The 14,485-nt window shown below is 32.6% G+C and overlaps 2 protein-coding genes across 3 annotated transcripts in view; both read right to left on the bottom strand.

Moving 5' to 3' along the window:
- LOC105330818 (uncharacterized) overlaps positions 1–14,485 on the bottom strand; it is a 480,842-nt gene that overhangs the window by 245,969 nt on the left and 220,388 nt on the right. The window lies entirely within an intron of this gene.
- Positions 1,654–12,231, bottom strand: LOC105325397 (ras-related protein M-Ras). Of its 2 annotated transcripts, XM_034454664.2 has the most exons (6): positions 11,855–12,231; positions 11,414–11,773; positions 9,448–9,601; positions 5,432–5,531; positions 5,003–5,082; positions 1,654–4,030 (listed from the first exon to the last, which is right to left on the bottom strand). In XM_034454664.2, the coding sequence occupies exons 2-6, from the start codon at positions 11,592–11,594 to the stop codon at positions 3,961–3,963; spliced, it is 585 nt and encodes a 194-aa protein (XP_034310555.2). In that variant the 5' UTR covers positions 11,595–11,773; positions 11,855–12,231; the 3' UTR covers positions 1,654–3,960. The 2 variants fall into 2 exon arrangements, with proteins under 2 accessions (XP_034310555.2, XP_034310554.2); XM_034454663.2 differs by having other exon boundaries at positions 11,414–12,231.

A 14,485-nucleotide genomic window follows, 5' to 3' on the forward strand; every position in this document is an offset into this window, starting at 1 on the left:
AATTAACAAAATAGTAGAAATGAAGAAAAGATTGACAAAATCATATTTATTCAATAATTATTTTAATCAATTAAATCATTAACATTGAAACAATACAAAAATGTCAGCTGGTTCAACCAGACGCTTGACTGTTTCCGCTTTTTCCGGAATTTACGAAGAAAGCCGAGCGACTAATCGACTTGAAATCGGCTTAAAAATGGATTTGTAGTAGCAACAGCTTCCACTTTTCATCACCTCACATGAATACAACTTCATGTATATAAAATGGAGTTACAAAACAACATGTAAATACTTTAAACATCGCTTGAAACAGAAAAATAGCGATATATATACATATATATCCTACACATTATTTCTTTATAAATTTCTATCAAACAAAAAAAAAATAAATGACTTCAAATTTACGCCGTTTTCTTTCTGATTCAATAAAAAAAGCAAAATGATTAAACAGCAGATAATTTAACATGGTAACAATACACTGTAACCATGAATGATCATTTTAAATGAAGTATTTCTTATCCTATAAGACTTTCAGTATCTTGTCTTTAATTGGTTTTCCCCTCTTTGATAAAGTTTATCATTCCATCAGGATTTCAATGATGGATCACAGACATCAAACATTTACCAAAAAAATGTGTTAAAATCCTCACACCTTGAAAAAAATTGTGAATAATTAAAAAAGAAAACATTTGGAAACACCTGGAAAAAATGACTCAAATATTATGATTGCTGTATAATTAAATAGAAGCTGCTTAGTTTCTACAGAAGTGAGACCATTATACCTTCTATATATGCCTAAAAAAATTATGCTGAAAGAAATAGCTTTAATGATCTGCTTATTTTAACAGTTAACTTATGAAAAACAAGGTCATTGTAAATGCTAGCTGCTTTAATTTTCTCCTTACAATCATCAAGTTGACCTACGTATTTACTTATACACATGTTCATGACCGCAATGCCAGGGTTTAATTAAATGGATTTGTCAAAGTCATAGAAAATAATGTCTAAAAATAGAAATGCCGTTCATAAAAAATCACCGTAAGTGTATACGACTTGAAAAATGTGTGTACAACCACTGAACCGGAGAATTTGTAAGTTCTCCAATATGACGTTCTTCAAAGATACAATTCATACAACCTTTGATGGATTTGGGGGGGGGGGGGGGGATTTTGTGTATTATGTGTAAACAGCAAACAACCTATGTAATATAATGGCACAATCAATGAAAAAATATTGCTCATTCTCTGAGCATGTAAAATTGACACACACACATATATAATACAACCTATAGGTTTCATGTATTAAATTTGTTCAAAAATTTATAAACATATAAATATATCCCTAACTTTTAAATCAAAAATTGAAACATAAACACAATCAGGTAAAAAGCTTTCTTACGAGGTTCCCAGCTTACCGTAATTTTGCTGTACCAAAAGATTTAATGATCACATATAAGCAACAAATAAAATAATAAACACAATATAGTGTAAAACAAAGAGAAATTACTTTTGTTGTACAATTATATCTTTTCAAAAAAAATGACAGAATCTGAAAATACTTATAAAAGTATCAAATTTTTTTTTTTTTTTTCAAGATTTCCCTCTATGAGAAGAAAAACTTAACCACGCCCCAGGGAATTTTATTAGAGCTCTAATAAAAACAAATTTCAATTGTTACTTAACTTTGTAAATAAATGTTTTTAACCAAATATAAACTAAATATTCTACATTTTCTATTCAACAATTAATATTTTTGCAATAAATAACGAGTGGATTTAATATCACATACAATATACATTTGTTCAAACACACACGATTAGTCTACAAACAAAAAGTAAGGAATGCACGCATCAATATACGAAAAGGTGGACCGATACTCAGTATGGAATGGAAACTTGACAATGGTCCATAACATTTGTTCCTTAATTTGAAACAGCAGTAGTAAAATGAAAACATTACCTATATTAAATTGGTCATATCAAATTTCTTTCAAAACAATAAAATTTGTTCTGTCAGTTTGAGCATTCTCATATAAATTATAAAAACTTGGTAAAATATCATTTTCCCAAATGAAGAAAATCTTATTTTCATACTGCATTATTAAACTCAATGCAATTAAATCAATACTTAATTAAGAGGCTTGATGGACATGGCCATTTTTTGACTGTATTGATCTCCTTCAGAAGAAGAGCTCTACAGGGTAGGTAAAAATGTTGCAATGTTAAAAATGTTGCAAAATACCTAATCTAAAAAGTTAAAATATGTGGATTTTTTTCGTTACTAAATAATAGTTCATAGCTAAATAAAACATATCTTAAACTTTTTTCGGCAGATCTGATAGTTGAATTTGACCATCCAACCTCCTTAAGTCAAAGCAGTACTATTAACTACAACCTTACTGAGCTTCAGTATACTTGCCCTATAGAATAACACTGATTGTAAATAGTTGGTATCACATACAGGATATTAAAGTACATGTATACATGTATGCACAATAACCTTTTTTTTCACTCCCACATCAACATTCAAATTGTGAAGTTTTTATACTTATCCCCTAACATATATGACTGCATGGTTTTCAGATGAATAATTAAATGAAGCAGTGAAAACCACATTGTCCTTTGAATGGAGTCCAAAATAATCTGTAAGTGTATATAGAAACATAATGTGATTTCGATCCAATGACATGGACCTACAGTATTCTCACAATGGTTGAAATTTTTAAGACTACACATTTCAAACGTAAAAATGTACACAATGGTTGTAAAAAAAATCATGGTTTGTGAAGCCGTTTTGATTCATAATATAGTTTCAAAATATGCCATTGAAAAAAACTTTCTACATCTTATTACACATAATATATTCATCGAGAATTGGTAATTACACGTGACAAGGGAAACAACTGCTTCAACATACATTCCCAACATGAAAACAAAACTCTCAGGAGATCATATTTGTAAGGAATGAAGAGTATGGAATGTATAAAACCTCAACATGAAAAGCAAATTCAACGGCAGAATACTCCTCTAAAACAGATAACTCCGGCAACTATGAATATGATAAGAAATTTAGAAGGAAAAGGATTTCAATACAAAACTAAAAAATAACTAAATCTAACTCCTCCATGTGGATCTTGAGGGCAAAAAAAAATGAATAAAGAATCTCTCATAAATACTAATTTTGTCCGAGGAAGAATTGATGGCTCATCTTCATTTACCGGTACACCTGAACATTGAAAATAGCAGCAAGAAGTTTTACTTATGAATTATTGTCACAAGGAGTATTCATTGTATTCATCTTATCTAAAGAAACCAGGGTGGGTTAGTTTTAACACCCAGGTATATCAATGTACAACATAGTTTATACTTCTATATCACCCACTTTCCCGTTGGGTAAAGTAAATATCAGACAATTTACAAAACATGCCGCCTAGTTAGGTTAAAACAAGAATATTCGTCACCACAACTGAATAGAGACTGACTAGAGGTAGAACGGAATCAAGACAATCACCATCACACCAAGCATCACTTGTCAGCGATAACATTTTTTGTACATATGCATCAAATTTCTCTTCTTATTTTTTTTTTTAGTTGACAAAAAGCAAAAAGTTTCCTAAAAAATGTACAAAAAAATGCCACAACAAACCATTGCCATTTGACACTTAAAATCAGAGACTCCATCAAATTTCTTTTTCTTTCCAAAAAAATCAAATAATTACCAAACCAAAAGTTAACTTCCATTAGTTTCTGTTATTTAACATTGAAAATCTAAGACTCCACAAAAAAAAAAATTTATCATACAAAAATAACCAATGCCATTTAACACTGATAATCCAACGACTCCACCAATAACAAAGTACAGAAGATTCCTCTCTACAGGGATGATTCAGCTCAGGAATGGCTCCTTTTTATGGGGACTTAATATGACGCACAAGTGTTTCAATGCTGTGTTGTCTTCTTACTCACAGAATGGTGCACAATTTTTTCTTTGCTTTCCTCCGTCGATGCTGTTTGGGGTCAAACGGTTGCTGCCTGTAGATAAACAGAATCGGTCATTTAAATCCTACAGGCACAGACCTACAGAAGGGAGGTACCCCCACAAATTTCAGGATGGCTTAATTCCCATAGTAAAGTTACCAAAACACTGACTCACTCATCCACCTAATGAAAACACGACATTTCAGAACCTACCAAACTCCAATTTCTATAGTAAAGTTACCAAAACCACCCATCCAATGAAAACACGGACAAATTTCAGGGTGGCTTAATTAATTCCTATAGTAAAGTTACCAAAACCATTGACCTACCCACCCACTCAATGAAAACACGGACAAATTTCAGGGGGGCTTAATTAATTCCTATCGTAAAGTTACCAAAAAAATTGACCCATCCACCCACCCATGCAAAGAAAACACAGAAAGAAAAAAATTCTTGGATTTGCACATGTTTGCTACTTATGAGATCTTAAAAAGATTGTGTTTGCAACAAGATTTATTTTCATTTTATTTACCGGTACATTTTATGTACTGGAAATAAACAACAATATTTTTTTTTAAATCCTTCAGTTCTATTTTTGTTCATTTATTTATCAATGATAATGTGATGAAGATTTTGCTGACTCTAACTTCTGAAGAAAGATAACTCTTGTCTCTTTTAACTAAATAATAAAGAGATAACTAACTTTTACATCCAGTAAAAAAAACAAACTGGGGTAAAACATCTTCTTATAAAGCTAATCAATATACTGGTGTGAATTCACTTCCATATTTACATTACATATAGTGGTAATGCATTTGAGAAGTGTTTACTTTGGCAAAAGTATAAAATTGTAATAGCCAAAATAAAAACAACCATCAAACTAAAAGCTTATGCAATGATCATTGTGATGTCATGAATATAACTATATGTATTGACCCATTAAAAAGCTTAAACAGAAATTAACCACTTTTATTTCTAGTCGGCTCATAATTTATCATATTTTTTGCAAACGTAAAATAATCTCACCTGATGACCCGCACCACTTCATGAAATGCAAGATCTACGTTGATTGGAGGATCCTTGGCACTCGTCTCTATGTACGGAATCTACAAAAGCGCACAGCCAATCAAAAAGAGGCTTATAAAGTACACAGTATTGCTATTGAAATTGTCTTTAGAAGATAAATAATGACAATTTTTTCTGCAACCACCTATTTCCGATTGTAAAACAATTGTCCAAAGAGACAATTCATAATTGAAATGAATTCTAAAACTTTAACTAATAGACAAAATAGACTGTTTCATGGCAAGAACTATTTTTTTTATAAACCTTCAACATTTTTCTCACATGCAATGAGTTATTTTACAGCTAATAATATGAATTATTTGACAATGATTTGATATACTGCTCCATCATACAATCAAACTCTTTCCTTTGATTGACCTTGACACTTACATTTAACCTTGTGGCCAGGGTGCGGCCATCGTCCTCTGTGACCTTGCGCTGCTGGACGAGGTCCACTTTGTTGGCGACCAGTATCATGGGGTAGGTATCTCTTTAATAAACAAAAAATCACATATCATTATACAATTACTGGCTGTAATAAACAACAAATCACACATCATTATACAATGATTGGCTGTAATTAACAACAAATCACATATCATTATACAATTACTGGCTGTAATAAACAACAAATCACATATCATTATACAATTATTGGCTGTAATAAACAACAAATCACATACATGTATCATTATACAATTATTGTCTGTAATAAATAACAAATTACATATCATTATACAATTATTGTTTGTAATAAATAACAAATTACATATCATTATACAATTACTGGCTGTAATAAACAATGAAAGTCAAGAGAGTTATATTGGTGTCTTGCATTACTACAGTTCTAATATAAAATCTTTAGAAGCAAGCTCTCTCTCTCTCTCTCTCTCTCTCTCTCTCTCTCTCTCTCTCTCTCTCTCTCTCTCTCTCTCTCTCTCTCTCTCTCTCTCTCTTTACAACAGTTTGCAATTAAATTGGTTTAAGATTGTAACCTTATTTTGACAAAATAATATTTTCCCAATCAGTTGCCTTAAAATTCAAACACAGAATTAGGAGAGGCGAAAAAAACACATTCTTTCTTAAAGGTTGTCTTTTACTGACAAAGGTAGATAACTGTTATATACTTCTCACTCTACTGGACACAAAATGCTGTGGCTTTAAAAGGACATATACATCCAAGGCGCGAGACATTAATGATTTACACTAAATATGATGGGATCACTTGTAAGATCAGATTACATACACAATGAGTTGACTTCTTAAATCCTGAAATAAACCTGATCTAATTCTAACTGAGCAACAAATACTTCTGCACAATTAAAGCACCAATAAACAACTCCCTATTAATAAAATCAATCCAATTATCCGTTGTTGAATCACCAATGTTAAGTTTTTTAAGAGTTTTTTTCTCAAGCATTTTTGCGGCCATTTAAACCTCTTTTGAAGTTAACCAAGGTTTGATATATCCAATATAAACGATCCGAAAATAGGTAAATCTGATTAAAGTAAAGAAAGAGATGTACCAAGAATTTCAGCTCTTTTTATCCTTCCCACTGGGTTTTAAAAAGAGATTAAAATTTTTAAAATACCGCAGCAGTATAGAGCTCAGTACATACGAATTGAAATAAAAATTTCAATACCAGGTTTTAACTTTTTAAATCAAACTTTGACTTAGATGTAAGGTATATAAAGCCAATTTATTTGCACAGTACACAAACACAGCAGTCATGCACAAGCATGTGTGCATGTATGTGCACGCACATGTAGTGAGTTGAAGGAGATTAGATTAAATCCCCATTCAAGATGCACATATTCATGGCATTCTTTAAATTTAAGGATTTTATCATAGGCAGTTGATAACTTCCATCTCTGATTATAAATATTTGATTTTATACGGCTATGACATCACTTTTACATGTTTCTGCTGAAATGATGTTAATATCAGGCTATCGAAAAGAAGTTTATGGATATATATCAAGAGGGGTTAATTTTCCATGGTAAATCATGTACAATTTACATGATTTTTATTCAACTCGTAAATGTTGTGTGTTTTGTACCCCCTTCAGAAAGGCTTATGACAGAATTAAAACACACAACGAGTTGGTTAGAGAAAAGTCATCATGGTCATATTCCATCACAAAGCATGACATATCATTCGGTGTAATGCCATGGTGAAGACCCAATAATGATACCAAACCCTTTCATTAATCAGCAAAATCAGAAGACCCCCCCCCCCTCCCCCAATTGTGATTTGGTCAAAGTGGTGTCCTATCCCCTTGCGATCAAAATGTTAACATAGGATACAAGTTTCAATGAAAACCTATAACAATTACATGTAATACATGCACTTGTAAACTGGGAGTGCAGCTAGCAAATCTTTTAAATTACTTGCCCTGATTTTTTTTTTTGGCCCATCTTGCCTTTCTGTGCTTTGGAGGGTAACGGGGATGGGGAAAAGCTTTTTAAATAGTAAAATGGAGTTAAAACTGGGTTGAAATCCTACATATGTGTAGATACATGTATTTGGTATCTGTCGGTTTGGAATGTGACATTGGGAACTAGTTTATCTTCCTGCTATCAGGTGATATACCCATTCAACAAGAAGATCAGATAACAAACTGTAATGAAAGTATTACCTTTTTATCATTGTCATCTGTAGAGTTTGATATGAATATAAATATGACGTTTACGACCAAATCAAAACTGAATCCCTGGGGTCACCAGCCATAAATTTGTTTTATTTGTACCTCTGATTTAATCACAAGATCTATTCTTCCTTTTACTAGTCTTATACTCATGGAAGTCATCTTTTAGGCTAGAATTGAATCTTTCCTTAATTACAGGGGTTTTTTTCACAAGCATAATTAAGGAGGCTCACTACACCTTGAAAAAGTTGCTCAAATCAGTAGAAATGTTTTTGGATACAAAATTATGATTTCCAAAATATTATTTAGTAATTCTGAACAAAAGCCCTTTGTGGATTCGAAATTGTGATCTGCGGTTCTCAAGCCCAATTCTTTAACCACTGCGCTATGATGATATTCAACAAAAATGATCAATACACAATTCAACAAAACATTTAAATTGCATCTTCTGACATAAGTGTCATAAAAAGTATAAGTCTTGATGTAGTGAGGTACCTTAAAATCAAAACTCATGAATCATAAAAAATGGGGTGTCACTGAATGCTAGAGGTTATCATGATATTTGAGTGTGTAATTATTTTAGTGTCATTGAAACACCAGAAAGAACAGGAAATACTTAAAGCTGACCCAGAGAGCTTCAATCAAAACCGAAAAAAAAAAAAATCTTTTTACAGATTATTAAATCCAATAGCTTCTCTTTTAACCCACTTGATATAGAAGGAGCTTTTATTTAAACTGACAAGGCAGAAATCACCAACCGGAAATATGTTAAAAAAAATAAATGCAGTTCCTTCTTTCTTGAGACAGAAGGCGTTTTATCAGAACATGGAAATCATCTTGACCCAGATAAGAAACCTGCCAAAGTATGACAAGTGATGTCAGTGGCTCCCCGCTCTCTTCTAACGATTGATAGAATCCCATCTACTTATCTTTGGGGGCCCATATCATGTATCTAGCAAGAGAAAGAAAGAGGGAGGCAGAGAGAAAATAAAATTCCAGTTTTTTTTTACCTCTAGACATCATAAGTAATAGTGATAATCTATACCAAAGTGAAATAATCAGTAACTAAGCCTCATTAAAATCGGCAACATATTTTTCAAGAGAATGCCACAAATACCATGGCGATTATGAGGCAATAACTATAGATAAAAATGATAAGAAATTATATTAACATAAATAAATCATTATACATTGTACAGTTAGTTGGGAGAGGGCAAACAAACAGATTTTAAAGGTGGTCTAAATTCACTTCTTTATTGCTCCACATTAAAACTTTAATTGATGGAGAACCTTTTTTTATTTAGATCCTTCAGAAATCTGTGCCCCAATCCTCATCTAAACTGAATTTGACCCCTTACATAATTTCCTTGACACACAGAACGTGTAGGTATGTGAAATGATTTTTGGCTCCACCCTCCTACAAACCGAACTTTGACCCTAACCTGTTCTTGACCTTCAGAATCAGTGTGTGGAAGAATTATGCATACTATACTAACTCCTCTAAAACAAAATTTACTGACCTTAATTACTGGTAACCTTCAGAATTTGCATGAAGAAATATGTTATGCCTGATTCTCTAACAAACTGAACTTTGACCCTTCACCTGTCCTTGAACTTCAGAATCTGTGTGTGGAAGAATTCTGCCTACAATACTCCTCTGAGCCAAAATAAGACCCTTACCTGTCCTCAACCTTCAAAATTCCCATGAAGAAATATGTTATGCTTAATTCTCTAACAAACTGAACTTTGACCCCTCACCTGTCCTTGACCCTCAGGATCTGTGTGTGGAAGTTCTGTATGTTCTGGAAGCTGTGGAGGTCAGTGACGGAGAACACGAGCAGGAACCCGTCCCCCTTCCTCATATACTGCTCCCTCATCGCGCTGAACTCCTCCTGACCCGCCGTGTCCAGTACTACAAAAAGGGCGAAAAAGTAGGTCAATACAATCACATCAAAAAGTAGGTCACAATTACAATCACAAAGATGATCAGTACTACAATCACAGCGTAAAGTAAAGTAAGTCTACATACAGTCACAGTGTAAAATTAGGTCAGTACATGTGTTACAATCACATGTTAAGTAGGTCATTTCTACATCACAGTCGTAATTAAAATGTTAATTATGTTAGACCAGAAAATGATGCTAGCACTGTCACATATCACAGTGATTATATGATGAAACGTGACAAAGGATTTGTCTTCTGTGTTACTCCATTAGAGATCTCTATGTTTTCTTTTGTTTTTGCTTTTTGATATAAAAATTTATTATTCAGGCTAAATAGTAGTTACATAATTTAAACATAAAAATGGAGATTGACTGACGTACATATATTAAAATAATTTATATGACTGTCACGAGTCAATATCGAAATCCTCTGAACTAGGAGAAGACATGTTGACATAATGCCAATGATTTGAACTCTCTGTGTATATAAAATATGTTTGCTTTATCAAGACCAAATATTGATAGCCATATATTGCACATAAAATATGTTCAGTTAGTCACCGAACATGACAGCCCATTATTTCTTCTAAAGTTCATTTTTGTCCATAGGAGCAGATTATATTTTATGTCATACAACGAACAGTGGAAAGGGTAGATAGTAAGTTTACATCAATCGAATAAATGCCAATGTGCGATCAAACGGTAACTTAACCTATACATGTTTGGACAATATGAAGGTTAAAGACCTCAAGTCCTAAAAACAACTCAATAATTCATAACTTACAGTTTTACAACCAACTGTCAATTAATTTTAAACTTTTCCGAAAAATTATTCAAAATTGCTCATTATCATGTGCAGTCACCAGAGAGGAAAAAAATCATGCATGCTTATAATGCATTTATGGGTTAATGACATGCAACATATGTATGTTATTATAAACAGTTATGGACACATAAATAGCACAAAGTAAATATCATTACATTATCATGTGATTAGCTGGAAAATAACCTCACATAAATAATATAATATTAATGTGCCGAATATAATTCCCTCGACATTGAAAGGCCACAAATCCAGGATTTAACCCTTTTCACATAATAGCTCCAGCAGGCACATAGTTTTAAAGGCAATGAACAGCAGATATCGTTAACTTGGTAAATACAAAAAGTCAACAGAGTTTAAAACCGCCGAGAGTGGACAAACAACAGATACCTGGCTATATGAGGTGTTGACACGACAGAGATTTGTACGTGTAGTGAAAAACAATTTGCATGCAAACAGGATATACACTTGTTGAAAGTTTAATTCAGTGATTGATTTGAATCTCTTTGTAATTCAATTTCAAACCTGTTATCTATGTAGTGTCTTTTAAAACTATATACCTAACAGAAACTTTTCTTTAATAATTATATTATTAAAATACATACTACCCTGAGATATATACTACCCTGAGATTTGTTCATTTGAAATGGAGTCATATTTAATAGATGCTTCTTTATCATGTTTATCTATATGCATTTTCATTTTCTTTTTTATTTAAATAAGTGACTCTCCTAGCAACTATCTATCAAAACATCCTCTCGTATATACTTTTTATTTATACACAGAAAAGCTGAGTGCTATTGTAGATTAACATCTGTGTATATATATGTGCAACCACAGGTGCTATTAAAATATGCACATTTGATACTTAAAAAAAAGAAATAAAAGAATCTAGCAGAAAAAGAGATATCTTGTAACGCAAAATGAGAAGGAAGTAATCGGATAGAAGTATATGTACCATCCAAAACACATGGTCGTCCGTCGATGTTTGTGTGTTGAATGTAGGAATCTTCTATCGTTGGGTCGTAGTCTTCGACGAAAAGTTTCTGAAAAAACTGGATGGTCAGGGCCGACTTCCCCACGCCTCCATCCCCAACCACCACCAGCTTGTACGTGATTTCGTTGTGAGACTTCGACATTCTGTCAATTAAATCTTCCTTCTGGATTCTGGGTTCTTTCTTAATAATTAAGAGGGAAGTTTATGTCATATAAAACAGGCGCCTGTAGGTTGTTGTGGTCAATATGTTCCTTAAGCCTTCCAAGAAAAAAATATTTTCCGCAGATATATTTTTCTTTCACAGGTGTATCACAGTTTTCCCTGAAACAACAATTCCCTTTTTAACTGTGCATTAAACGTTAAATATTCCGAGAAAATTCGCACTGTCGTATTTCCGTTTACCTGTATGTTGACCGAGATCTGTAGTTTCAATATGCTTTACGTTTACTCAGTGATTAGAATCAAACACAATCATGTTCCTCAATTAAAATCACTCACTCAAACAAAAATATAGTAGATCCCAAAAAATAAAAATTAAAATATCGATAAATATCCTCAACGGGGTGACATATCAAAACAATCTGATGAAAGTCCGCGCGGGTTGTGATGTCACTGGCGTCATTTCTCAGCAACACGTGGAGTTGTATAGGTATGGTCGCAATACCTGAGTCCCCGAGATCATTTTCTGGTTCACGAAACGATTTACTGCTAGCCTACCTGTTTACAATGTAGTACTTTGATCCCCCTGCACTGCCATGACGTTCTTTAAACGCGTATATCGCTTGTTAAACGCCTTGTGATTGGCTGCAATTTGAGGATTCCTTTCAACGAGGAAAATGATTGGACGATATTTTTAGTGATCGTAATGTCTCACAGCGTAAACAAATTTCGGGAAGGGGGGGGGGTGGTTAACTGTTACAGTTCTCATCTCTATAAACATCATTGACAATGTAAAACAGTAGAAACTTTTCCGAGCTTTCCTCGTAAAATATACAACGTTGAAATTCTTAATATTTTATGAACAACCTCTTCAAAAAAAAAAAAAAATGAATAAATAAATTAAAAAAAAATACGACGGATGACCAAATCTGAGAATTGCCATTGGCAATATTAAATTATACAGGCTCTGAATCTGATATATACGTCACAAGAATTTCAGTTATTTTTATCTACGCCCTCGGCTTTCTTTTTTTTTACCTAAAAATCTGGCTCCAGCAGCTGGCAATGTTTCAAATTTTATTTTCCTTCGGCGAAACTTGAATGATCATTGATCTACTGCCATTGAAAAAATAAACTTGTGCATAGTTTATAACATATTTATTTTATTTTATCTTTATTTGACCGTTTATAAAAAAGTTTTAGCAATTTATGTTTTCGAAGACTTTCGAATTGTTAAGTTGCATTGAAGGCCAAGACACCAGTAAAAGTCACGAACGAATTTATAAACAAAAATTCTTTATTTCTAAAACTATATCTATTTATTTTTAAAATATCTGGCATTGAACAAAACATGCATGAAAATATGTATGCAGCCATTTTAATTGTTGTCGTGAAACTAAATACTACTCTCAAACTTAATACACTTTTATCAGTCATAGAATATTGTAATACGTGCAGGTCTAATTTATCTACATTTTGTACGGATATATAAAATAAATCATTGTAGTTTTCATGTCTCAATTAAACAAACTACCGCTATATAGAGTCGTTTTATCTAGAGCTTGGAGCTAGTAATATCTTTTGTTGTGGTTTGCAACAATCTATATAGTAAATATTTAGCCCGAAATATCTGACGTTTTCCTGGCTTTTTTTAAAGATTTTATCAATTTTCCTGGCATGTGAAATATCAAATCGTTAAAAAGGTCAGGAAAACGTCAGATATGTCGGACTGTAGTAAATATTATACATAGTTTTCCAAAAGAAGCGAGTGACTGCCACCACACCCAAGCACCCATCCTCAACTATAATATCTAGTAAAAGCCTCGACTGCACCCTAAATTAAAAAAAAAATACTTTTTAAATATACATGTAGGTATATTTACTTTGTAGAGAGAGAAAATTGATTTTGAAGGTACCTGGAGTTGCATGCTTTCACTTATTTTATACTTTCGTTTATACTTTTGACCACTGATCTTCATTTTCGCTAGCCAATGGTCTCTTTCTTTTATACTCATGAGCAATATATAATGAATAGGACCCTTGGCTAGCGAAAATGACTGATAATTTATTAAAATATATTGTGTGTTGTTTTTTTAAATCCCACAGTAGTACATGCACTGCGTTTATAGTATGTGAATAGCTAACAGTCTTCATTTCTGAGATTTATATGAATGACCTAATAAACCGTAGTAAAATGTTACAGATGTTTATTTAATGGTTAGCGATAATAATATGTTCAATCGACCGATGTGGCCATAAAATGGAGAATTCAGGCAGACAAAAACACCTACTACAGCCTGCATTTCTTTTCTTGTCGTCTTATATCATATATGTCTTCTTCAGTTAAGCTGGATAGAAAAAGATATACTCTAGATTCATCAATATTCGTGGTTATCAATTTTCGTGGATTTAGCGACAATCCCAGTTTCAATAATACGGAGATTTCTGGCTAAAGATCCCATCAATACAGTGAACTATTATAGATATTGCCCTACAATGACATTTAATTTTGTGGATCAATTCAAAACGAAATTCACAAAAATAAGCATTCAACGAATATTGGTAAAATCACATTTAAAGATTTTTAAAAGGCCAGAGCAACACTTGACTCACCGCTTGTATTAAATATGGCTTCAGATTTAATTTGGACTTGTTTCAAATACAATATTTACCACCCTTAACTTTTGTAGGTATCCTGGTCCTGCGGTCACTAACATTTTCAAATCAATTAAATAAGTCCACAATTAAAAAAATTACAGTAAAAGGAAAGTGCATTTATTTTGGTCAGAACCGAGACTTGAGGCCGAGTATTGACTTGAGGAAAGTTGGTGGCAGTGGGGCCTCAATGAAAGAATCAATTTATCACAACTATGG

This window comes from Magallana gigas, chromosome 10 (assembly GCF_963853765.1).
Source record: "Magallana gigas chromosome 10, xbMagGiga1.1, whole genome shotgun sequence".
Lineage (NCBI taxonomy): Eukaryota > Metazoa > Mollusca > Bivalvia > Ostreida > Ostreidae > Magallana > Magallana gigas.